At 43.5% G+C, this 26907-nt stretch overlaps 2 protein-coding genes and 1 long non-coding RNA gene across 17 annotated transcripts; 1 reads left to right on the top strand and 2 right to left on the bottom strand.

Moving 5' to 3' along the window:
* Nucleotides 1–1708: 1708 nt before the first annotated feature.
* LOC4341140 (probable methionine--tRNA ligase) lies at nucleotides 1709–10765 on the bottom strand. Its single transcript, NM_001423994.1, has 17 exons — nucleotides 10594–10765; nucleotides 10326–10470; nucleotides 9683–9836; nucleotides 9446–9601; nucleotides 9103–9333; nucleotides 8881–9024; nucleotides 8163–8253; nucleotides 6979–7085; nucleotides 6790–6904; nucleotides 6489–6607; nucleotides 6273–6338; nucleotides 6058–6186; nucleotides 5838–5981; nucleotides 5616–5742; nucleotides 2626–2855; nucleotides 2430–2531; nucleotides 1709–2336 (listed from the first exon to the last, which is right to left on the bottom strand). Exons 1-17 carry the CDS (start codon nucleotides 10706–10708, stop codon nucleotides 2106–2108), a joined length of 2406 nt encoding a protein of 801 aa, NP_001410923.1. The 5' UTR covers nucleotides 10709–10765; the 3' UTR covers nucleotides 1709–2105.
* A 1438-nt stretch (nucleotides 10766–12203) lies between these two features.
* LOC136356848 (uncharacterized) lies at nucleotides 12204–14632 on the top strand. The gene is made up of 2 exons (XR_010741875.1): nucleotides 12204–12531; nucleotides 12620–14632. It is a non-coding gene; the product is annotated as an uncharacterized lncRNA (long non-coding RNA).
* Nucleotides 14633–14942: 310 nt separating this feature from the next.
* Nucleotides 14943–21508, bottom strand: LOC4341142 (mitogen-activated protein kinase 17). 15 transcript variants are annotated; one of them, XM_066311333.1, is made up of 13 exons: nucleotides 20601–20736; nucleotides 20319–20514; nucleotides 20192–20216; nucleotides 19984–20022; nucleotides 19688–19834; nucleotides 19236–19314; nucleotides 18376–18459; nucleotides 18125–18196; nucleotides 17930–17977; nucleotides 16570–16626; nucleotides 16426–16501; nucleotides 15495–15578; nucleotides 14943–15398 (listed from the first exon to the last, which is right to left on the bottom strand). In XM_066311333.1, exons 2-6 carry the CDS (start codon nucleotides 20498–20500, stop codon nucleotides 19291–19293), a joined length of 417 nt encoding a protein of 138 aa, XP_066167430.1. In that variant the 5' UTR covers nucleotides 20501–20514; nucleotides 20601–20736; the 3' UTR covers nucleotides 14943–15398; nucleotides 15495–15578; nucleotides 16426–16501; nucleotides 16570–16626; nucleotides 17930–17977; nucleotides 18125–18196; nucleotides 18376–18459; nucleotides 19236–19290. The 15 variants fall into 15 exon arrangements, with proteins under 15 accessions (XP_066167430.1, XP_066167424.1, XP_066167427.1 ...); XM_066311327.1 differs by having other exon boundaries at nucleotides 18116–18196; XM_066311330.1 differs by having other exon boundaries at nucleotides 16395–16501; nucleotides 18116–18196.
* Nucleotides 21509–26907: the final 5399 nt, after the last annotated feature.

A 26907-nucleotide genomic window follows, 5' to 3' on the forward strand; every position in this document is an offset into this window, starting at 1 on the left:
AATATATAGATAAGCAGTTTAAGCATAACATTTACAGAAAGTTATTGGTGTCGTCTGATACCGGTGGTAACACTCTAGATCCGCTCTGATTTGGCTCCGCCACTGCAGCTACTGTCTTGTCCCCCCTGTACTGCACGACGTGAGTACGATCGAGCAGCGGATCGATCTGGCTAGTGATGCGTACCAACTACCAAGAGACGGAGATCGATCGAGTTTTTACGTGTGCGTAATGGGTGAGGCGTAGCCAACTGCATGCGGTGAGGTTGTTGCATCGGGTCAACACGAGGAAGAAGAATTGAAGTGATGCTGCTGCTTTTGATCACCTCCACGTGATGCTGCCTCCTTTGTACTGCATGATGGCCTGCCCTACGAATCCATATTAATTTTAGGCAGGGCAAGGCAAGCATAGCACCTCTTCTTGTTAGAGCAGGTACAATAGCAGCAGGTTATAAGTCAGCTGTAAACATATTTTAATGAGATAAATAAGGAGAGAGAGGGCAGCGGGCTACAGATTTGTAGCCAGCTGCAGCACGGACTCTAAGACGCAGTGTATGTATGACAGGTGGGACCAGGTATTAATAGTATAGTATGTAACTATTATATGAATAAGATATTAGATTGGCTATAGGTGAATTGGAGCCGGTAGCTGGCTATTATATTAAACTTGCTCTTATAAATCGCCGTTGGCTATTTGTATCTCTAGGTAGGTCCGTAGCACGCACGTGAGCCCTCCACATGTCTAGACAGGCATTAGTGAATTTGTAGGATTAATGATATGCCATCACGTCAGTTTATGGCCAGCAAAGGAAGAGAGAGAGAGCGCGCTGTTTAATGTCTAGTTACACTGTTTAAGACACATTCTATGAAGATTGCCGGATGAGGTACAATTGCTTACAACACTTTAGTGTATAGCACTCTTTGACACATCATACTTTTGGAAACATGTCACTACTAATCCAGAAGCCTATAAAATTGCACGTTCTTTTCGGTTGAATTGTGGATGAAAGCCCGCATAAAAATGTGAATGAAAGACGATAGATGAATTTATTTATATGAATGAAATAAATATTTTATATGCTATAAATCTAACAAATCGCTTAAAATACGAGGAAACATGAACGCTTTGATCGGTTTCTCCCTTCGAGCATCCTGTTAGGAATCCACTTCTTTCAATTCAATTAGCTAGGATACACCATAATAAAGCATTAAGTGTTTGAGGGGAAAAGGAGAAGACGAAACCATGGAATAGAGTGTTTTAGAACTAAGAGAGAAGGCTGGAGGTAGGAGAAATAAGGAAGAGAGCTCGACAAGAGTGCCTACCGGTCGCTCAGGTCGCTGCCGCTGCCGAGAACTTCAGCTCTGCCAAGTCCAATTGACCAATCTATGGATGGTGTACCTGCTTTTGTTGCTCATATGGTGCTAGCTGTGCTTAGGGTCTGTTTAGTGCACGAACGAAAATTTTTGGCGTGTTATATCAGATATATGGACACATATTTAACGTATTAAACGTAGACTAATAACAAAACAAATTATAAATTCCACCTGAAAACTGCGAGACAAATTTATTAGCAAATGTTTACTGTAGCACTACATTATCAAATCATAGCGCAATTAGGCTTAAAAGATTCGTCTCATAATTTACACGCAATCTGTGTAATTAGTTTTTTTCTATATTTAATACTTCATGTATATATCAAAACATTCAATGTGACTTTCAATGTGACAAGGTGAATAATTTTTGTTTGGGAATAAACAGGCCTGGCCTGGTTTGGAACGTGGCCGATCAGCACATATTCAGCCCAACTGTGCTCCTGACACGTCCAACGCACACGACGACACGATTGAAGACATGAGGGGTACGACGAATTGTAAAAGGTTACTACAAGAAGTCTACAACATTACAAGGGAAACAAACGGTTATCCATGCGTCTTCATAATCACGATGACACAAATGCGGACAATACTTGATACTGGCAGTTGTCAAATACAAGACCTTTCAAATGGCAGGATCAAAATTTTCATCATAAAGAAACAGCAGCAATTCCGATAAAAATCAGTCAAACAAGTCACTCGAGTATATCCCCACCGTTAGGGGCGTCGCCAAGCTAGCGAATTTCTCCACTCGCTATCGACTTCACCTTGCAAACTCCAGCTGAAGTTGTGAAGGGTACATCCTTGTAGCACGCCACGAGCTCGCCGTTGCTGTGCAGGTCAGCTGATAGCTTCTCCCACGTCTTGCTCTTTGCGTTGAGAGACGCCTCAGGCTCTCCAGAGTACCCAGCAAAGGTCACCCTCTCCCCAACCGCTGCGGATTCTGGTGGCTCAACCAGCTCAACCTGAATTTCAAATGTCAGCTTATCCATAAACAGAGCTGAATGCTACTGGTCGCACACAGTGTAATGTACTGCTGAAGATTTCTGATTTCTTACCTTTGTATGGTCCTCATTTGATGCAGCCAGAACCATTGCATGTGATTTTATACCGCGCATCGCCACTGGTTTCAGATTGCAGAGAACACACACTTTCCGGTTCTGAAAATTTATCATAAATGAAAAATAAATGAAATTCAAGCAACCAAATGACCATATCTATGTTATGACTACACACGATGTTAAAAATATTAACCTGCATTTCTTCAAGAGGGATGAATTTGACAAGGCCGCTAACAACTGTTCTTGGTGCTTCCTCTCCAACATCAATCTCCTCTACATACAGCGAATCAGCATCTGGATGCTTCTGTGCTTTCCTGATAAGCCCCACTCGAATATCCAACTTTGCCACCGTGACATCCACCTCTGCATTCTTTGATTTTGAACCACCTGATTGTTTTTTCTGTTCCTTCTTTTGACCTCCATCTGGATAAGATGATGAAAAGGAAACTAGCCAATGAGTTGATGGAATTTTCAAATGACTCAAGAAAATTGAGCACATCAAACAGATGCAATGTGTACACAGTTTGCCATGACAGATGCCCCTGTCCCATACATTGTTGCAAGGAAATACTCCCTCCGTTCCTAGGATTCCTAGGGTTCAATTTTTGTAGACAATATAAGCATTCCTAAAGTACTAATAGTCCCATCAATCACTCGATCAAATTTCTCCCCAATCTTACTCTCAACCACCACCCCATCCCAACCACCTCTTATTATCTTTTCTTCTCAAATTATCTCTGCTAAATAACTTACTAATGCTTGTATTTGGAAAAATGAAAGGGAGTATATGAACTACTCCCTCCAATTTTTAATGTTTGATGCCATTGACGATTCATCTTATTCAAAAATTTTGTGCAAACAAGCTAAAATAAAGTCATGCTTAAAGTATCTTTAATGATAAAACAAATCACAACAAGATAAATCATAATTACACATTTTTCGAATAAGATGAATGGTCAAACGTATTTCCAAAAGTCAATGGCATCACACATTAAAAACCGATCCCGCTCATTAGAGTATCACCAAGAGAGGACCAAACATGTTCCTAAAAACTAAATTTTGGGGACTTTGGTTAAATTTAGTCATCTAAAGCATGACCAACAGCTTCCTTATTCTATTCCCTATCATCAGATTTAGGAAATTTTGGTCAAAATTCACATCCAACAGAATCCCTAACCTGTCTCCCAATAATCCAAATTCCCAACTCTGGATATTTCGTTCCCCACTTGAAGGGAGCGATTTTTTTGTTCCCAATCGTTCTCTCCTGCGCGCACGGAGAAAAAAAATCGCGAGATGGAGGAGCTGACTTGGCGCAGTGCGTGCATAGGGGAGGAGATCGGCGTAGGGAGGAGCAGAAAAACTGTTGGTAGTTAAAGGGAGGTCCCACTTTTCATTATAGGGAAATCAATTTTAGGCTCTCTCTTGGAGAGATAGGTTTTCTCACTTCCTATATTAAGTTTAGGAGATCCAAAAAATATAGTTTTGGGAATTGATTACTGGGATACTCTTGGTGATGCTCCTAATATTTCGTTCCCTAAACTTTTTTTTGATCTCCTGAACTGCATATCTCTCCAAGAGATAGCCTAAAATTGATTTCCTATAATTACAAGTGGGCCACCCCTTTAACCACCAATAGAAAAAAAAAGTTTTTCTCCCGTCCCATCCCCTAAGTGTGCGCCAGATGCCGATTTCCTATAATTAAAAGTGGGCAATCCCTTTAACCACCAATAAAAAAAAAGTTTTTCTCCCCTCCCCTCCCCAAGTGTGCACCAGATGCCGATCTCCTCATCTCTCTCGCGATTTTTCTCCACCGAAGCCGATCTGTTCGAGCCGCCAAATGGTCGCTGATCTCCCCTAATTCCCCTCTCCGCTAGCTGCTTTGTCTCCGCCGACGACGGTCGCTGCAGTCGCGACCGAGTGCGGCGAGAAAAGGAGCGCGGGCACATTTTCCCCCTGCGCGCGCGAGAGCGAAGAACGTGATTGGGAAGAAAAGTCGCTTGCTAGAAGTGGGTAACGAGATATCCGGAGTTGGGAACATGGATTATTGGGAGATAGGTTAGGGAATTTCTTGGATGCGATTTTGGACCAAAATTTCCTAAATGAGGATAAGGAATAGAATAAGGAAGCTCTTGCTGATGCTCTAACAGACTTTAAATCATGGTCCCAAAATTTACCCACACGCCAATCCCACCCAGGATTTGGGAAGCGGTACGCCCTCCCAATCGCACAAATCATGCTAGAAGAGCAAATCGCGCCATAAGAGCGGTGCACCCTCCCAATCGCACAAATCGCGCTATAAGAGCAAATCGCGCCATAAGAGCATCTCCAAGAGAGGCCCAAAAATAATTCCTAAAACCTATAGATTGGGAAAATATGTTCCATCTCCAAGAGATACCTAAAATAGAATCCCAAAAATGAGTTAGTTGACCACGTAGGATTGGGCCCATGGTTGTTACCGATTTTTTTTTAACATGCGCATGGATCAGAACAGATCACTCCCCCTGCCGCTGCCCTTTCTGAATGCCGCAGAAAAACGGAAGGCCTAGTTGATCCTCTAGACGATGTCATCAATCTACATGTTAATATCGCATGGTCATGTAGAGGATCAACTAATCCCTCTGTTTTTCCACATTAGATGTGGAATCATCCGTCAATACCACAATGGCTGGTGGGTGAGGTTTTTCTAGCGGCGGCAGGAGCTGGAGGCGTCCAGAAGGGCAGCGGCAGGGGAGCGATTTGACCTGTGTGCAGGTATAAGAAAAAATCGGTAACAACCATGGCACATCCAATCCTACCTGGTCAACTAACTAATTTAATCCTACGTGTCAACAAACTAATATTTGGGATTCTATTTTTAGGCATCTCTTGGAGATAGAGATATTTTATTTTTTTTTTAGGATCTCTTGGAGATAAACATATTTTGGACCTAAATTTTTTTGAAATTGTCCCAATCCATAGGTCTTAGGAACTAACTTAATTGTCTCAATCCATAGGTTTTAGGAACTAACTTTTGGGCCTCTGTTGGAGATGCTCTTAGTGCTTCATTCATATTATATTAATTATTAACTCCATTAACAATGGATTTCATCCACTTGCTGAATGTGAAACAAAGAAAAGCTGGCTTTTGTTCTGATTCAAGCAAGCAATTTAATCAGAACAGTGTAACAATGTCCAGATAATTACCAGATAATTTTGTGCCCTTGAGCTTGTCAGCAACCTTCTTAGCTTCAGCATCAGCTTGTGCTTTTGAGCTCCTCTCAGCTTGGCTGCCTGCAAATTTATTCCTGAAGGACTCTACTTCTTCATCTTTCTGCATCCAATGAGGTCAAGAGATGTAAAGCTTTGACAGACTACAGAAAAAAGTCACAAAAGTTGCAAGAAGTTACAAAAATTGCAAATATGTACCAGTTCTTTAAATAGAGGTGAAGGCTTTCCTATTTTGTGGCCTGCTGATACAAAATCCCAAGGTCTTTTTGCCTTGGCGATTTCTCCTTTATCGTCACAGAAAGACAAGCTTTCTTCAGGGGTCATATTTAATTGCAGCAACACCTTATGAAAAAAATGAAGTGAGATTCGGCTCTCTTATAAAAACTCAGACATGTTTCAGTGATGACAAGGATCATACTTCATTGGAAAATGAAGGCATGAAAGGCTCCAGCAAACAGGCAAGGAGATAGACCACACCAACTGAAGTTTTCATTACAACAGCACAGGCTGCTGGATCTTCCTTATAAAGTTTCCAAAACTGGCTCTCCTGCACTCAGTTAGCGAATTGAAGATATAAAAGTGTTACTTAAAATAGACTAAACGAAAACCATGACAATAAAACAAATTACTTACTTGCAGATATGCATTTCCATCACTAGAAATGCCCATAGCGCTCTTCAGTCCTTGTTTCAATTTAACCTGTCAAGAAAAAACTATTAAACATATGTTCCAAAACCTACTAGCTTGCTAAACCAAAAGAAAAAAGAAAAAAGGAAGAAGAATTGACAGGATGTTAAGCAGGAAGCATAGGAATGTGTCATTTCCTACGATAACAGATTGATAGATAACCTTTTCCATTGCTTCAAGATATTGTTCAACCCATTTATTAGTTTTCTCAACAAGTGCCTTTGTCAGTGGATGCGACTCAGCGTTAGGAGCATCAGGTACGATGGAATCATATCCGGCTCCTAACAAAAAAAGAAAAAAAAGAAAGAAACATAATGAACATAAAACAAAAGTTTGGAGGTAAGAACAAGATAATGGCGACTGATCACTTATGGCCTATCTAAACTCTATGAGAAAAATACCAAACTCAATTAATAGTCCTTAAAGAAAGTAAGATGCCAGGTATTAAGACATCTAGACTGACCTGCTGGTTTTGCAACAAAACTGAGCACACGGTTGATGAAATTCCCCAAGTTGTTCAACAACTCACTGTTTAATTTGGCTTGCAAATCAGCCCAAGTAAATAGTGTATCTGATACCTGAATTAAAAAGATGATAGTTAGGACAAAAAACTTAAACACTGTACCATTACAGTGTACCATTCAATACAAACCTCAGGACGATTTGTAAGCAAGTAGTAACGCCACACTTCAGGAGGTATATTTGTATCCTTCGCGTCATTACCAAAGACTCCAATACCATGGCTCTTGGAGAATTTTCCTTCAAGTGCAATGAATATTCAATTATTATCCACATAGATGTGCATGTTTGTCTTATCATGCATGCATCTTGGTCAGCAACTCAGCATGTTTAGATAAAGCTCATGCAAAGCAGTATGGGATTTTCTGTTCAGATAATGCTCATGCAAGGAAATACGGCATCCTTTGTGAATAAGTACTCCCTCCGTTTCAAATTACTTGCCATTCTAGTTTTGTTGTAAGTCAAAAGGTTTGTACCTTGACCATCAATTTCTGGAAATCCATATAGTTTAACATCATAATATTTATGTTATTCATTGGATAATTTGCATGTTGTTAAACTATATGAATTTCTAGAAATTGGTGGTCAAAGATATAAATGTTTACTTACAACAAAGCTAGAATGGCAAGTAACTTGAAACGGAGGGAAAGTTACATGTTAGAACATAGGCATATATCAGACTTCAATCAAATGACAGTTTTAGTCTACAGACACCGTTAAATTTTAGTCACCATTGTTTAAATTTGCAGTCCAGTGTAATGGATGAAAAGAAGCATGTTTGAAAGAGATTGGTGGAATAAAATAGGTAATAAAACTCAGGTCTGAGGGTGCCATAAAATGTAATGTCTTAAATATTCTTGGGATGAGAATCTTCAATCCAATTCAATACTTCTCTTTGTCAAACTCGGTAGCTTTTGACTAATAATCATACTAAACATATCTATGCTAAGTATTATGAATGTTATATCACTAGATTCATATTTTGATGTACTTTCATGTGATGCTAATTTTTATATTAGTTGGGAACATAACATGGAATAAATTACTGGTCAAAGTATGTCACTGAAGACCGTGTAAAAAAATATAGGCCTTATAATTTGGGATAGAGGGAGTAACTAATATTATTCAGCAGAGAGAAAATAACATGTTTTGGTTCAAATAAATGGGCACGGCAAATTTGGTTGATAAAAGTCTATGAATTCCACGGGCTCCTGAGCTCACATAAGCAAACAAGTATTTACCATTTACCAGTTACCAATAATATGGACTCTTTGTCAATCAAGCATTTTGGTTAAAAAAAAACTGTAGCAGCAATACCTGCTTCGTAGTTCAAATATTCAGTCACACTTATGGTCTTCATCATTGTCCACTTTTCGCCAGTTCCAAGTAATGTAGAAGGGAACATGACCTTTCATTAAATAAGTAGTTCATGGTTAATAATTAGAAGCATGAGAACAATAACTAGTATTTGCAAAATGAGTAAATGACATATATATTAGGCTCCATTTTGACATGGCTGCATTTGCAAAAGATCTTGTATTTTTTACTTTGATAAACTACCTGACAGTATATTTTGCTATAGCAGTAGATTAGATGGAGGGGGCAACTATTCTCATAAGGCCATAACTAGGTCCACAAAGCACATGTACAACAACCCCCAAACTGACCATTGAAGGCTTAAAGGATATAAAGCTTGTGGGTTTATAGTCCTTTCGTAGTAACCATCAAGTTCATGAATTGAAGTATCAAACAAATCATCAAATTACAAATTAATACCATACTATCAATCATATAACCAAGTTGGATAGAGACCAATCAGGCGTTTAAGATATAAGTCAGAATTCGTCTTTTTTTCAGAGAAAGCTAACTCAGTTAAACATTTGAGATAATATTATCTTGACTAAGTAGTTAAATACAACAATATTTACAAACATGTACTCATGGAAAACTAATTATTCATACATTCACATCCAAAACGTAATGAAAAACTAAAAATGTTCATAATTCATATGCCATGAACAGAAACAATTCATACCGTGTGAAATGGCACATTATCTTTACCCATGAACTGAAACAATTCTACGTTATCAGGATCCTTCCACCATTTCTCCCAATCAGGTGTATAGGAAGCTGTGATAGATACATAGCCAATCGGTGCATCAAACCAAACATAGAACACCTAAAAATAAAAAAAAATCATTAGAGATAAAGTAAATAGAACATAAGCAGGACTTCTTCAGATCTGATATGCACAAACCTTGTCCTTATATTTCTCATGTGGAACAGGAACACCCCACTTGAGATCTCGGGTGATACAGCGTGGCTTCAAACCTTCCTTCAGCCATGCGTTTGTTGCCTGAATAGCATTTTGACTCCACATACCAGCTACAGAAGTTTCATTGATATAGTTTACCAACTTGTCGCTCAAAAGAGGAAGCTCAAGGAATAAGTGATCTGTGTCACGGACACGTGGAGTATTCTTACAGACCTACAGAAAGATAGAGGGCAAAAGGAAAGCATAATTAAAACTTCACAGTACTCTATGTGCTTTGTATCATGCAGCAATAAAAAAATGATGCTCAATGAACAAATTAGCTTACCTTACACTTGGGATCAATTAGCTCAGTTGGATTCAACAATTTGCTGCAGTTTTCACACTGATCACCTCGCGCCGCCTCATAATTACAGCCTTCAGTTGGACATTTCCCCTCCACGAGCCTATCCGCTAAAAATCGTTGGCAAGTATCACAGTACAGCTGCAAAAGGAATATATATTGTGTAAAAGATAGAATATGAAAAGACAGATACACAGGGATAAGACCAAGAATCATCTATACCTGCTGCATGGTGTTTTCTGTGAGCCAATTGTTTTCCATCAACTTTTGGAAAATTGCTTGGCAGACTTCAGTCTGTTGGGGAGAGGATGTCCGTCCAAACTTGTCAAACTTTATGTCAAACCATTTGTAAACCTCACTATGGACAGCATGATACCTATTTTCAACAGGAAAAGCTCTCTATGAAGAAAATGCCTTCGCTTTTCATGTGCTAAGTTTACAGGACATGAAAGAAAGGCAACTGACTCATGCATTTGTGAACTACAACTAAAAAAAAGTTTGCGATGGTCTTTCCAAAAATTATGGGATCTGTCACTCTACATCACTTTCAATTGTTTACGAACATACTTGGCACGTCATATTACTTAATGCGCATAATCTTATGGTTGTAAGCAGAGAGTGCGACCACCAACCGCCACTGTCGATGAGTGTCATGGAAAATAAAAAATCTATAAGTGCATCTGCTGCGACTAGTCAATTCAATTCGTCAGCTCATATTGAAGCTAAACCACACTGTTTTTGTACTAACTAGTGCCATCGCAACCAAAATTATAATAAACCCAGACAAAATCCTATATACGATTACTAACAGGGTGAGAGAGACCAAATTAAATTAGAAGCAGAGGGAAGGTGAAGCCTCTCTCACTTGTCGCAGATCTCCTTGGGCGAGCACTTCTCCTCCATGGCCTTGGTCTCGGTGGCCGTCCCGTACTCGTCGGTGCCGCATATGTAGATGACGTTGTAGCCCCGCAGCCGGCAGTAGCGCGCGAACACGTCGGCGCTGAGCACGCCTGCATCGCAACCGCCACCATCAATCAATCAATCAACCAATCAATCAGCAGCAAGAACTAGCTGAATCCGTCAGCGCAAGGAAAGCTAACAAACAAAAAGCAAAATCGAGGGAGGAGGCTCACAGCCGATGATGTTCCCGAGGTGAGGGACGTTGTTGACGTAGGGCAGCGCGCTGGTGACGAGGATGTTGCGGCGGCCGGGGACCGGCAGCTTCGGAGGCGGCGGCGGCGACGCCATGGGGTAGACGAGAGGAGGTTTAGGGTTGGGGAGGAGCAGGTGGGGGGAGTGGAGGCTGTCCTTTGGTGTTGTCAAATGAAATTCTAATGAGGTAATAGTGGGCCGGACTGGCCCATAACTCTATTTTGTTTTTGCAATAAGTTCACTAGAGATCCCTCAAAATAGACGGCGAATTCTATTCACCTCCCTCAAGGCAAAACAAAACAGGTTATTAAGTGTCCTCCAACATGCAAAATCAGTACAAATTGAGTTCCTAAGCAGTATTGAGGGCGGTTTTGACTGACATATATGGCACTTGTTAACTTGGTCTTTATTCCATGTGGTGCTTACGTGTTACTAGAATCAAAATAAAAATAAAAATACCAATCAGACCTACATGTAAGGGAGAATATGATTATTATTAGAGAAAAATTAAACAAATATGTGAGTCCACGTATTTAGTAATAATCTACCCTATAATAATTCACCAACTTACTCAAACACCTACATTACTCATTCATCAAATCCAACGGCTGATAATACGTGAATCCAGCGGCTCAGATAATCTCCCCTCCTCCGCGTGTGATCCCCAATCACGCCCTCCTCAGGCGGACACGGTCGCCCGTTGCGTACTCCCCTCCGCAGATCGCTCCAACCTCCTCCCATCCCTGTTCACCGGCCTCTCCTCCTCTGCGCACTCCCCATCGTGCCGATCCCCTCCGCCGCCAGTTCGCCGCTGCGCCGTGGTGGCCTTGCCTCACCTCGCCGCCAACCCCCACCTCAAACCCTAACTCCCTCCCTCACGCGCTGCACCGCCGATACCCCACCCGCTGCTAGTTCCTGTCACCCTCTCCATCGCCACGCAGCACGCAACCTCGCGCGCCCTCCCTTGACCTTTCTCCGCATCCTGTGCTCCGCCGCGGCCGACGACTCAAGATTTGTAAAAATAACAAAGAGAGCCTTTGCTCTGGGCCTCCCACTGCTGTGCCAAGGGAATCATATCATAGTACCTATACATCTTTCGAAAGATTTTTATAATCGTATCACACAGATTTTTAATCTTTGTATTAAAATCCGATAGATATAATAAAAAGAAAAAGCAATTAAGAAACACCATAATGAACATTAAATTACCATATCCTCAAGAAAAAGACCAAATCAAATACAAAATTTAAAATTTACATGTGAAGATTCAAAAATTACAGTGTAACTTACAAAAGTTACAGTGTAAGTTTCATAAATTACACTGTAACTTACAAGAAAATACACTGTAAATTTGAGTAAGAAAATCGAGTGAGAGATAAGAAAAAATCTTTCGAGTGAGATATAGCAAAATCGTTAAATCTTTAGTTTTCCTCAGCCACTATGGACAGTGAATCGGCCCCTGAGAGGCCTCCGATCTGCTACAGTATAACAGTGCCCTTTCCCCACATCAGCCGTCCGATCCGGCAGTCATGGCACATCACAACCGTCCACCTCCCCATCACCTCCCCCAATTCCCAGTTGGTCGTGCCCTAATCCCTCATTTCCTCTCCCCTTCCTACGCGCCGCCGCCGCCGCCACCGCGACTCCTCACATTCGTCCCCACCACATCCGAGCCAGCGGCCGCCCGCCCGCCGTCGCTACCTCCTCCTCGAGCCAGCGGCCGGCACCACCACCTTCCCATGGAGCCAGCGACCGGCGCTATGTCCTCACGGAGCCAGGCGCAGTGCCATCTTCTCGCGGAGTCACTGGCCCGCACCGCCGCTACCTTCTCCTCATAGAGCCAGGGATGTCGAGACCATCGCCGTCTGTGTCCGCTTCTTCGCACAGCTACGCCAGCTTGCGGCCACTACTACACTAGGGTCTGACTTGCTCTTCTTGTGCATGCTTGCTTCTATACCTTCTACATTGATCAATTCGGGTAACTTATGTTGCAAATATGTGGTTAAGATTTGGGTGTGGGTGGAGCAAGTGTGCCAGCCACTACACCACCGTCCACTCCCATGAGAAAGTCAGCTCCATCAAGATGATCGAACATCCAGCCACTTGCGCACTCCTCCATTTGCTGCCGTATGAGGATGAGGCAGGCAGCTCCAGTTAGGTCACTACTCTGCTGAAAAAAAAAGAAAACTGAGTCCTGGTACCAAATCTAGCATTTGCTTCGTTTCCTTCCAGATCTGGATTTTAATTCACTGGTCTGCCTTTTGTTATTTTTAATTATTTTGTTCTATTGATTAGTCTCATCAATCTTTACTCTACTATCGCGGCCGTCCGATTTACCACCCTAAACTTAAATACCGGATATTTCACACCCTAAACTTGTAAAACTAGACAAATTACCCCCCGGCTCCAAACCGGAACGGTTTTGGTCCTACGTGGCATACATGTGGCGCTAGCGTGGCATTCCAATCCGAAAAAAATAAAAAAATAACATGGGCCCCACATGTCATATGGAGTACACGTAGTACTAAACTCTCTCTCCTTTGATGTCGCGGGCGCGGCGTGGCGCAGAGCCAGACGCGGCGCGGCAGCGGGGAGCCGGGGATGACGGGGATGGCAGGAGGAGACGTGCTCGCCGGCGAAGACCATGCACGCCGGTATATGCGGAGGAGGAGCTGCGCGCCGCCTGCGGAATCGAGGACTAGTCGCCACAGAGCTCATGATGGCGGCCGAGGGCAGCGCCGACGCAGTTGGGGAAGGCGGCTTAGCTCGCCGGGGGCTGCTGCGCCGTGGAGGTCTGCGACGACGGCGACCACCCCATCCTCGTGGGCTCCGTCAAGCGCCGCGCGCCGACGCCGCTCGATTGGGCTGACGATGCTGTAGACGTGGGAGGAGATGGGTATGGACCAAGCGACGGCGAGGCCGACAGTGACCTCGCTGCCGGCGTCCCCACGCGCCGCCGTCCCCCATGCGCTCCCACGTGCCGCCGTCCCCCGCCGCGCTGCCGTCCGCCGCCAGCCCCCACGCGCCGCCGTCCGCCCCCACGCATCGCCGTCCCCCGCCGCGTTGCCGTTTGCCGCCAGCCACGCACGCCTGCTCCCGCGTCGCCGTCGCCGACGCTCTCCTCCACGGCGTCGTCGGTCGCCCGCCGCGGCGCCGCCCGGGAAGCTCCACCTCCGCCTCAGCCTCAGCTGCCTGCCGCATGCCGCACGGGGTGCTCCGCCTCCACCTCAGCCGGCCGCCTCCCGCCGCTCGGGGAGCTCCGCCTCCGCCGTCACCCGCCCGCTCGGCCTCCGCCTCAGCCGCCCGCCGCTCGCCCGCTCTGCTTCCGCCTCTGCCGCCCGCTGCCCGGGGAGCTCCTTCTCCGCCGCCGGCCGCCAGCTCCGCCTCAGCCGCCCGCTGCTCGGGGTGCTCCGCCTCCGGGGCCGCCGGCGCACCCCCGCGCGCCGCCGCCCACCATCCCCTGTGCCGTTGCGCTCGAGAGAGAGAGAGAGAGAGATAGGTGGGGAAAAGGTGAAGAGGAGGGGAGAAGAAGGGGGTTGGGCTGACAAGTGGGTCCCGTATCTTTTTTTATCTGTTTTGGCTGACTCCGCCTCAGCCGCCCGCTGCTCGGGGTGCTCCGCCTCCGGGGCCGCCGGCGCACCCCCGCGCGCCGCCGCCCACCATCCCCTGTGCTGTTGCGCGAGAGAGAGAGAGAGATAGGTGGGGAAAAGGTGAAGAGGAGGGGAGAAGAAGGGGGTTGGGCTGACAAGTGGGTCCCGTATCTTTTTTTATCTGTTTTGGCTGACTAAACTGCCACGTATGCGTCCACGTAGGACCAAAACCGGCTTGGATCGACTTAGGGGGGTAATTCGTCCGGTTTGTAAAGTTTAGGGTTAAAAATAACTGGTATTGGAGTTTAGGGTGGTAAATCGGACGACCACAATTGTTCAGGGGGGTAATTCGTACTTTTTCCTTTCTTATTAGACCTAAAGTTTGATCTGTTGTGGTAATGATGTTAATAAGAAAGTAGAGTTAATTGTATCTTGCTATCATGATTGATAATCCTATCTATACCTCCAAGCATTTAACTGTTAATGAACAGAAAGACAAATTAAAATATTTTGTGTGTGTGCAGCCAATTTTTGTCATAACCATTCTTTGATGGGGCATCCGAGTAAAGATTGTACTATTTAAATTAGTCTTACACCTTATCACTGGAGAGGGAGTTGGGGGTATAACTGTACTAGAGGCTGGGGCGCGCCAATGGCGCGCCGCCTGTGCACAGCTCGATGGAAAGATACGCTGGTCAGGTAGTTTTAATTAAGCAAACCTAAAAAACACAAGGCTAAAATGTGGCAGATAGTGGCAGATAGTATTATAGTAGATGCATTATAACAAGTCAGCTGCCTGTAGATAGCTTATGTACAACTAATGTAGCTATGAGTGCACGACCTAAACAACCAGTATGCACATGATTTTTTTTTATAGTGAACCTGATGCTGTGTTGCAGCAGAGCGTGTTTTCTTCTGCTTCACTAATGAAGGCTGATGCAGTTGCATATAGCGTCTTCAGGCGCAGATATACACATAGAGAAGTTCAACTATGCCGCTTAGCACATGACCAAAAAGATCCTTAGGACCAGCAACTTAGCGCGATTGACAAGGTTTTTATAAGCAGCAGCAGAACGAGCTGGCACATAAGCAAAAGGGTAACCATAAGCGCGAGGACCATAAGCATCTTTGGATAGTATTTACAAATCAAAAGAACAACCACATGTCAGGCTAGGTCATTTAAGCTCCTTGATTATCTGTAATATAGACAGAAACGAGAATTCAATTGACAGCGAGAAAAATTGTGCATCAGAGCATATGGATCAATAAGAAAAGCAATAGAAAACACGTACCAACGCAAAACACTGGTACGTCACTTTACTTTTCAGTTCTTCTGTGAGGATCTACTCTTTTGATTACTGGTAGAAGATGCAGCGCTAATAAATAGATAGAATGAGAATAATTAGAACAAGTGTAAATCACAAAAACGAGAACTGGGCGCCACAAAAACGACACCGATACTCAGACGCACCATAATAAGACCTATCCTTTGAAGTTTCTCGACAAAAAAAAAAACAAAAAAACATTAATTGAAACACCAAAATGTAGAAACCACACCCCTAAAACTAATAACAAACAAAAAAGACCTTTTAAAGACTCTGCATAGCTAGCATCAAATCTATTCGAAGACGTTGATGGCACACAAGGAGGCTTTCGACCTACAACAGGAACAACTCAAAAGACACACAATAACTAAACATAAGAACGCACAGTAAGCATAAAAAATCAATCAAGACCTGCCAACGCCAATCGCCTCACAGGTAAGTTTTTTGATCGAATTCGACGCCTCCTAGCACAGTACCATGCAGGGTAAATAGGGAAAAATTCATACAAGAAAGACTACAAGAGTTGATCGAATTCGACGCCTCCTACAAGAAAGACTACAATTATTGTTGAAGTCAGTATAAATACCTAAAGCGTTTAAGAATATAAATTTAAACGGTAATTTTGCTTGCCAGGGCATGCCAAAGATGCCTCCAATTTCTTACTTGTTGCAAAGCACAATGGGCAGTGCATTTTAAGTTCAATTGAAAATTTTCAATAACAAAATAATTTAAATAAAAAAGATAGTAGCATGGCATACCGCACACCTCTAATTCTTTAATTTGTCACACCATACAAATGCCAGTGTATTTTTAAGTTAATTTGAAATTTTTCAACAATAAAAAATGATGTCAATAAAGATGTATTACATTGCGTTCTCTACGGTGTGATCCAACTAACCAAATAGGGAGATCCAGAATGGAGAGCTTGTCCACAAATCGCTGGTAATACCTCCCATTAGATGGATGGCATAACCCTGCAACAAGTTGTAAGGCAATATCACGAACTGGCATTTCATAAAAAAGAAGTCATCAAATGGCGTACATCTGCTCAAATGTGTTTATCTGCTGTAGATTTCTAGCCGTGTACATCTTCAACATTCTAATCATTCATAAAAGAGAACATATGAGGGATAAGTTTATGTGCTGCCCTAAACAAGTGAACTAAATGTCTCTTCCCAGTACTTGGTAGAAAGACCTATAAAGCATCTCGTTGTTCACGATGTTTTAACAAAAAAAAAAAAGTCCACTTTACTCTCACAAACTATTTCAGCAGAGCACTGAGTTTTTTCGCTCATTTTACATCCCAAATTATGGCTAAAGTAAAATGATACTTTTTTATGATTAAACTAACCTCTACAGCTTTACCAAATCATATCCTCTAGTATTTTAAGATGACAGTTGACATAACCTGGGCCTACTCCATGTTCAACCTTTCTTTACAACAAACACCAAATTAGTCTATGGTCTAAACCAGAGAAACTCAAGACATGTTAAAAAAATGTCATCACGGCATATTTGGTATTTATACTAACTTGTATTTGGTATTTATACTGACTTGTATTTGGTATTAGCATGGCAACCCTTTTATGCATGACATGGGGAATTGGAGAACCATTAGTATGAAATTTTAAGATATGTTAAAGCTACCGCTAGACATCTATATGACACAGAACAAATAGATCGCAGGTTTGGTGGTATGAAGAAACCAAATGCCAATTAATTACATCCATATGTATAGAACTTATTTGTCCAACCGTACTTATGAAAAGAACCATGAAGTGATGAGTGCATACTAATTAATTAATTAATTACACTTAGAAATAAACAGTTGAGTTTTAAGGACATAAAACCACATAATATTGTTAGCTTTTGTAAAGCAGAGAAATTCATATTCCGGACAGTTTATGCATGTTGATAATAATAAATCAAATAAAGACACCGACAAGTCAAAAGACATATATGAGGATAATCAACATAACCTATGTAACTGCTGGGTCATGAAAAACATTCAAGGCCATCTGTCCCAGTATCAATATGTTGTGGTATAGAAAATGTTGAGGTTTAGATCTGAATGAAAAATTTCAGCAAAAAAAAAAAGTTGATGTCTTTCTTGTTAAAATAAGAAGAAACATCCAAAGTCTCTATGTTTCCAAATAGCAGGTAAAGTTGTAGCATGATGTTCTATCCATATTCTGAAACAAAAGTCAAGATTTTATAAGGTCGTCACGATTAATTAACAATCGAGCAATATTAGCCAGACTACTAACCTTGATGCCTGCATACATTTAGTGCAAGGAAGCAATTCAAATATTCACAATGGATGAATTGAAGACAATCTATCTGAAATGAGTCACAAAATAATCGCATGCCAAAAGGATCGGAAGTGGTCTGAATAAACTAACCTGAGAACTAAGGTTAGTAATCTCTGAAACTTTTAATTATTTGAAGGCCTGTATTAGATAGGTTCATTATTATCAACATTTGACAGGAACAAATGTCACCACAGCTCAAATCAAGCATAACTTTTTCAAATTGAAATAATGGTACAGTACAATTATGAAAGCAGTAGAGCTCAATGGAGGAGTCACCTCTTCTACCTGAGCTGCCAGCAGCCCAGCAGTACAAACTCATCCTTAAGCTTCAGCTTGTTCCGATTACCATCATGCAACCTGATACAATTACAATGGTGGGCTATTATCATTAGCTCTCCTTTTTCCCATCATAGAACAGAAAAATAAGGTGCACATTTTATAAAATAATAGGAAAAAAAGACATAGGAAGTAGTACCAGGAGAAAGCACATAGGACGGGAATATAAGCACTTGTTTGTTTCATTAAAGTAAACATACCTCATCCACAAATATGATAACGGGAGCTAATCGGCTAGCAAAGGAGAAAAGGGCCTTTGTCAACTTCTCAGCATCTCCAAACCACTGTTCAAAGAAAACAGAGCGGTGAAGTGGTGCTCAGATGGGAAATAAACCTTTATCTATATGGGACAGTGCAGGAGGATGAATCTTCTAAAGAATCTCAAAATTTACTTATTTGGTTCCGTGAATATAAGATACAGAGTGAAATGCAAACATCACAAATAGCATTTTAGGAGAGCATTCTAAAAAATTGCATCCACCTACTCTGCCTGCATTTATGGATACCATACATTCAATCAAAAGAAGATTGTCCACCATCATCCTATGCCCCAACCACCCACTAAAAAATGACTAAAGAGTGAGGATCCTTTGGTATGATCTAGGGACATACAGAGACTTCATGCATATGATAGGATTAACAGAACAGAAAAGGCCTCAACCTGTCAACTACATTCGTATAATCAATGTTTTAAGAAAAAGCAGGACCCACTCAGTTCACATGTGAACTCAGAAGTCTCAATTTGGCGTGTGATGTTACAAAACGAAGCAAATCTTTTGAAAGCTTAAATTGCCATCTTAAATAGGTTGACAAGTTGGTCCCGTAGACAGACTGCCCTTTTATCTAGAATTGTATATGCAGACTGTTTCACTTATCCTTTGATTTTTTATATGTCTATTCTACATGTGTGTAGAACTTAAAAAAAACTGTTTTGCTTCACCTTTTATCCCTTTTGGTCGTGGGAAACATAAATATGCACAAAAAAGTTTCAGATCCAAATCAAACATGTAAAGTTTATTCTATGGGCAAAAAATGGCTGAGGGGGCCATAGGATCCACACCTGGAAACTTTTTAGTAAAAGGAACCCGAGGCTTTTTCCTCATGTTGCTCAGGCATCATCGAGCTTTCTCATTCCGTATCTGCAACCCATTCAATAAATGAATGTAAAGCACATCAATTATGTATTATTTCTACAAATTACGCCTTGTTTTTTTACAATAAATACATGGAAGAAAATAGAGTCTGTCCTTGTGCGCTATGAATGCAATATGAAGTCGCTCAGGAAAATATACCACTCAAAACAGTACCTACATTAATAACTTGAACTATATGATTCACTGTTAGTGATTTTGCAGGAAATTTGTACAGAAATATGAAACAGAGGCTGATGCCCAGCTTAAATATTAAATATAGCTGCAAAGACTTCTTCATATAGAAGTGAACACACAGACTAATGAGGAGCGAATACATTGCACTTGAGTGAACGTACAAGCTTGCAAGGATTGAATATACCTTAGCAAGGGATTCTGCTGGAGTGCCAAGTAGATCAGTCATGAGATCCAATTGATGCACAACATTTTTCCCTGGAAAGAGTGGCTTTCCTGTAAGCAGCTCTGCAAATATACATCCTATGCTCCAAATATCAATTGCAGGGGTGAACTGCAAAAGCCAATGACAAAATATCAATCAAGATATCACCTAATGTGATAAATGTCTAAGAGATCATTCTCAAAACACCGTTGCTCCACTAATCCAAACATATCATAGTAATATAACAATGTTGGAAGAAAAAATAATATAGCCATCACCATTGTTAAATGGAAACGAGCTAGATCACCAGAAACGCCCTGTCAAAATTGTGCATCATATGATCCATCAGTTTACGTCGATAAAGAGACCTGATTTAGCTGAACGTGCTGAAAAACGTGTGTTGGTTGCGTGTGTGCATCTCTGATTGGTGTAGAGGCCGGAAGTTATAGTCTTTTATATTAAAAAAAAAGTGCATGCGGGGCTTACCCTGCTCCGAAATGCGCGACCTTCCCTGTAAATATGAAAATTCAGACGAACACCATGAGCAAGAGGAATCAAGAACGGGTGGGTGAGAGGAGGGTGACAATGGCGGCAAGGCAGAGGCTGTACTGACCGTAGAGCTGGATGAGAGGCGGGGGGAGGAAGAAGGGGACGACGGTGAAGCCCATCCACAGCACGATCTTCGCCGGCCACCACTCGGAGTGCCATGAATTCCGGCGATCGTGCGTCTTCCTCGTCCTCACCGTCGACAAGAACATCACGTAGAAGAAGAGCTGGAGGTCGCGTCAAGGACATCACAAATTCACAAAATGAGGTCGCCGTCAAGGACATCACAAATTCACAAAATGCAAGCTGAATCTGAAACTGAAATCTGAATTGAATTGCAAGAGGATACGAAGCAGCCAAGGCTGAGGCGGAGGACGCCCTCGCGCCGAGGCAGTAGCTGGCGCCCCGGCAGCTGCCGCGGAGTCGCCGGAGCTCGGCGAGTACGGGGTGGCCGAAGTCGTGGAGCATCCAGGTGAGCAGGTTGGTCGCCAAGAACACGAAGGCGTACACGTACCTCGCCATCATCGGGTTCGGCGGCCCACGCGTAGCACGTCTCCTCCACCGCCACCACCACGCACCTCTCCCCCCTCGCTTGGTGGCTCAACCACCGCCTCGGTCTCCTCGATCCGCCGCCGCGTCCCTAGCCTCCTTGGCCGCCACCGCTGAGAGGAGAGAGAAGGGGCACCGTGGAGCTGTCATCGGCTTCAACAACGGCGGCGACTGCGGCAGAGGTGGAGGCGCGCGGCGACGGGGACGACGATGGCGACGGCGCGAGGCGGATGTGGCGGCGCGAGGTGGAGGCGGAGGCAGCGCTCAGCGGTGGCAACGGCGATGGCGACGGCAGGAGAGGGAGAGAGAGAGAGAGAGAGAGCGAGAGGGTTAGAGAGAGGAGAGGAAGGAGAGGGCGTGGGCGGCGGCGGTAGCTATGGTTTTGGGGTGGGTAGGGCCCCGCCTTCACCACCGCTTGGCGACCGCAACGACGCGAGTGGGAGGCGGAGGAGCTCGGAGATCTCAACGTGACGGTGGCGGCGGAGGAGGTGGAGACGGCGGCTAGAGGGAAGGCGGAGGCGACAGGGACACGATGGCGGCGGCGCGAGGGGGATGCGGCGACGGCGACGGCGGCGGCGCGAGAGGGAGGCGAAGACGGTGGCGTGTGGGGGAGGCGAAGACGGCGGCGGCGGCGGCGGCGGCGGCGTGAGAGGGAGAGGGAGAGCGCGGGTGGGATGAGAGGGAGGAGGGGACTGCGGCGGCGGTGGCGGCGGCTGCTAGGGTTGGGGGGGTGAGTTAGTGCGCGTCGTTTTTCAGAAAAGCCCCTTGGCTTTCAGATTTTACAGCGCAGTCCTAATTCCCGATTTTTCTTTCCTTCACACGGAATATCCGGCTTTTATAAGGACCTTAAAGTAAAATAGCGTCTCAAGATACTGTTCATTAGGGGCATATATCGAATTATGTACAAACCAGAGGGCTTTTTCGAAAAATACACAGCCCTAGCACTGTAGCTATCCGACGTGGACAGCCCCAGAGGCGCCCCAACCCGCCACACTTAATGGTTTCTAATTAGAATTAAATTTTGGGTGCGACTGTAACTACGGCTGTCAAAAAAAAGCTCGAGGCTCGCAAGCTGCTCGAGCTCGACTCGTCCTAGGCTCGATTCGAGCTCGGCTCGAGCTCCAAACGAGCCGAGCCCGAGCCTGTCCCAAAGCTCGCGAGCTTTGTCGAGCCGAGCTCGAGCTTCTAACGAGCCTAGTAATATATGATTTTTTTTTGCTATTTAATAAATTGGTAGATCAAATATGTTATTTGTATGCCTAGAATGTGTGGGAAGTAAAGTGGATTGGGACATGGTCTGAATCCAACGATAAGAAAATGAATGTTAGGGAAGATAAACATGCAACTATTATACAGATAATTTTCTAAAGCTATGTTTCTTGTCATCACTTGTTCTGGATAAATAGGTATCTCACATTCAGTGGTAGCATGTTTATCTTTGTCTCTTGCTGATTAGGGTTGCATTATTTTAATTAACATATTTCCTGTACAGAAGAGATATGTAATAATACTGGATGGTATGTTTATCTTTGCCTCTTGCTGATCAGGGTTGCATTGTTTTGATTAACAACATATTTCCTATATAGAAGAGATATGTAATAATACTGAAACTTATTAGCTCTTTATATTAAAAGGATATATTTCTTAGAAGAGAGCTTGTCTGAGCATGGAAGCAGGGTTGAGGCCAAAAATGGCATTGGAAGAGAGATTGTCTATGCATGGAACCAGAGGGTTGAGGCCGTGCTGTAGCATGTAGGTTGACAACTTGACATGTTAAATGAAGGTTGTGCCAAAGTGGTGGATGCTACGACGAAGCAAACCATATTAAAATTAATAAACTTGTAGCAGTAGAAAGATAATCTGAGGTATTACTGTATTTGTTTTTTTCTGTACACATGATAACTCAACTATAATCAAAGGATGTGGCTGGCTATTTATACTTCAGATGGCTTTGATTGAACTTTTGGCTCTCGGAAGGATGCATGCCACTGGAAAGCAGAAACATACATCAGGAATGGCTTGCAGCTTGCTAACAAATACTTCGCTTGAATGCTTGAATCAGTGATAACCAAAAGAGTATAATAGTTACGGCAGTATTTGATAATGCAAATCAAATAATCAAAAGACAATATATGTTTCAGTAAACGAGATTGATTTAAGACATGCAAAAGAAGTAATGATAAGAAGAGTTATATATTTTGTTGTTAATACCTCATGTTATGTTATAAGTATTTGAGGTTTACTCTCCGGCAGGGTTTACAAGAAAAATCAAACTTATTAGATTGGCTTGATAACAAAAATGTTTGGTTTTGTGTTTTCGGCAAGTTTAAAAATTCAAACTGACTTTAAATTTTTGACAACATTCAACCACATTTTACCAAAAGTCAATGGTTTTTGCAATAATCGGTTGGGTCATTAACGGTGCATACTTAAAAAAAAGATTCATACTTGTCTATCTTGATTTCTTGAGGTTAACTCAACCATTCTTTTGGCGTGGATATGCATTGTCCTCATATAGTGTATATTGAATTGATTATATATAACCGTTGATGATCTTGAATAAATAATTTTAAGTTATATCATAATATTTTTTGATGACCTTGGACTGAAAGCTTAAATGGACAGATTCTAGGAAAATTATTTTCATTGCAGTCGAATATTAATAACTTATTAATAAAAATGTTGTGACACCGTAACGTTAGTACGGGCATATTACTAGTAAGTATATGGTTAAAGAAATTATGATGGAACCACATGTTATTAGACAGTGTATCCCGTGCACACAGCCATGTAGCTGTAGACATGCCAATATACATCCAGAGCTCTTGGATCAACACTCTACCACTCATGTTTTACAGAACACCCCCTCCAATTTTTTCCTCTTCCCTCAATCCAGTCCATATGGCCAAACAACCGGGTGTCTGGATCGCTCCCATCACTAACTGCTCAATGGCTCGCCACGGCGGTGGCGACCTCGAGCGACGGCCCATCTTCGGAATCGGAGGAGGCGACGACAACCGCCGGCGGATACGGCGATATCAATCAACGGCATGCCTGCGCGGAACGGCGGAAGGGGCGACGACAAAGCGCCGGCGAAGACGACGAGTTGACAGCCTCAATCAACGGAGCAACGGCGGAGGCAGTTCCTCAGAGGAGGTGATATAAAGCACAATAGACGACACCGTTGTGGGCTCTTTTGTTCCCCAGTCTCTATCAACCCATCTCCATTCTCGAGGTTTTTAGTTCTATCTCGAATTCTGAATGTTCCTTTTTTATTCTGATTTTTTTAGTTCTAATTATTATCTCTGCTTGGTTCTGCTTTGTAGTGAGGGGATCGAGAATACCGTGTTCGTGGCTTATCATGCTGAGATGAAACTTGTGGACTTCAAGTCATGTGTATCATCTCAGCATGTGTTTCATTTTTTTTAGTTTTAATTGTTTGCAGCATTTTCTGCTCAAGTTTCTTGCTCAGAAACTGGCGCTCAGAAACTTTGTGAAAATTGCACCAGCTTCCATGTTAGAAACTTTGTTTCAGAAAGCTCAGAAAATTAGAAAATGCTGCGATGAAACAATTAATGTGCTCAAGTTTTTGAGATGGAAACCGGCGCTCAAAAACTTTGTAAAATTTTGGATGCTCTTTTTTAATTATTTGGTTAGAGAAAGGTATTTTTTTACCCGGCCTCTATATCCAACCGATATATGTAGCCTTTAAACTTGGGAACTTAGCCCCTCAACCGTGCCCGCGCAGCGACAAGGAGGCGCGCAACGACGAGGAGGTGGTGAGAGGGTGGGTGGCTTGAGGGGTTGGAGGCAGCGCCTCGGGTCGGCGATGACGGCGGCAGTCCGACGGTGTTATGTGAGCGCGAAGCAGTGGATAGCGGCCTGAAGGACCTGCGGCCTGCGGAAGGTGAATGAGGGAGTTAAGGTGAGAGGGATGGCGCGGAACGGTGACAAAAGGCGATCGGAGGCCGGCGGAAGGAGCCAAGCTCACCTTTATGGTGCCGAAGGGGTTTTGGTGGTGAACGGCTTTGAGGAATCGGTGGCCGGGGTACTGCTCGATGCGGTTAACGCAATGGAAGTGGTGGTGCAGCTTGAGGTGACCGGAGACGGCGACAAGCGGCGACAGGAGGAGGTGGAAGCAAAAGCAGCTTCGGGTTGGTAGCGAGGATGGCGTTTCGGTCGCGGCAAGGGAGAAAGGAGCGGCAGCCGGGACGACTCCCAGCATGGCGATGCTGATGGTGCAAGCGGCACAGCACGACGGCGGCTAGGACGGTGGTGGCACGCTCCCAGAGGTGGAGAGCAGTGTGGGGAGAGTGATGGAGGCCGTGTCAAGCTAGAGAAGGGGAAAAAAGGAAGAGGGCATGGGGTCTCTTTTTATGGGCTCGGGAGGAGCGGCTCAAGGCTACAATAGACGGAAGGCGCCGACGGAGTTCGTGGGGTGGTGACATGGGGCGCGTCGGGGCAAATCGACAATGTTCTTCACGGGGAGAGTGGAGGAAATGGTGGAGGACGTGGCGATGACCCGGGTCTGTGCCGTTTGGAGGTGAAGACGTGAACGGGGAGGCGCGCGCCGTGGCGGAGAGGCGGTCGATTCTCCCGTCTAGAGGTTGGGGAATGAGATGACAGGAGGGGCCCACTGTCCCACTTGTCGGTGGCACCGGAGAGGGGAGGGAGGTGGAGTAGACTTCGAAAGAGAGGGGAGAGGCTAGCAGGCTGGAGGCCCAATGGGGAGGGAGGAGGGGGACTGGAAGGAGAGAGAGGAGGGCAGGCCGGCTCGGTAGGGAGGAGGACTTGGGCCAGAAATAGCCCAAAGAAAAAAAAGAAGGGTTTTAATTTGTTTTCAATTTAATTAATTTATTAAATGAAATTTGTTTTATTTAAATTACTTATTGAGATTTGAAAATTCATGGGAAATTTCAAAGAGTACTTTAGGGCATAGAGAATACTAAAAAAATATTTGCAGCCATGATTTTTAAAGAAAATTTTATTTCTCACATTAATTGACTTGATAAATTGCTTTAACTTTAAATATAATTTCTAGAAATGCTTTATTAAATGATTTTTAATCCCCGAGAGAAAATCGGGGCATGACAACCAGCATTGAGTAGTCTCTCGCTAGTGCCTGGTTGTCTAGAACGAAATTCTAGCCTTGTAAGCATATATATGTTTAAGTATAAACCAAAGCACTATAAATATTGCCTATGAACATTATCTCTCATTTTATCTGTCAGGGTTATGGATACCTACCTAATAGTAGTTGACTAAATCTCGGCAGGACCCACCACATACCATGTTTTATACGGAAACAACCTTCGGGTATAGAAGGAGTTCCGGATAAGGAAAGATAAATAGAGTTTTACATGGAAACGACGAGGACTACTCGGATTGTATCCATATTGGTTTCCCTAGTTCTACTTGGACAAGGGGACACCTTTGGGTATAAATACAAGGCCCCCTAGGAGGAGAGGGGACATGAAACAACAGATCAAGATACAGATCAACACACAAGCCAACATACGCCAAGACACGCCGCCGGATATCGACATCAGAGATATGCCTGGACTGACCCTATCCGGTACCTATAGAGGCCGGCTGTAGGGATCTAGCGCTGTCTGTGATCTCGCCGGACACGGATTCGAGGAGGAAGACTACTCTGTTGTCGACTACGGGATGGTTTTATGGCCACCAAGTCGATAACAGATAGATAGGCTACCCCAAATATTGTACTGGTGTGATTATGATGAATAAGAGCAACGACCGGCTTCGGCCAACAGGAGTAGGGTTATTACCTGACAATTTAGGGGCCCGAACCTGTATAAAAATCCTCATCCCCATCTCTTTTACCTCAATCTCGCATACATCCTAATACCAACGATCCCCATACCATGCAAATACCGGAATCGCGACATCAAACGTCGACGTTATCCTTATTAGGTATGAATCTCCTATGTGTCACACTACCCAAATAATAATAATAAAAAATATAGCATGATTATGAATATATCAACCAACTCTTTACACCACTGTCTTCCTTGCGGAAAAGCAAATAATGATACCCATGGAATACTCCCAGGTAAAATGTTAGAGATGTTGTAGACGGGGGATAC

This window comes from Oryza sativa, chromosome 6 (genome assembly GCF_034140825.1).
Source record: "Oryza sativa Japonica Group chromosome 6, ASM3414082v1".
Taxonomy (NCBI): domain Eukaryota; kingdom Viridiplantae; phylum Streptophyta; class Magnoliopsida; order Poales; family Poaceae; genus Oryza; species Oryza sativa.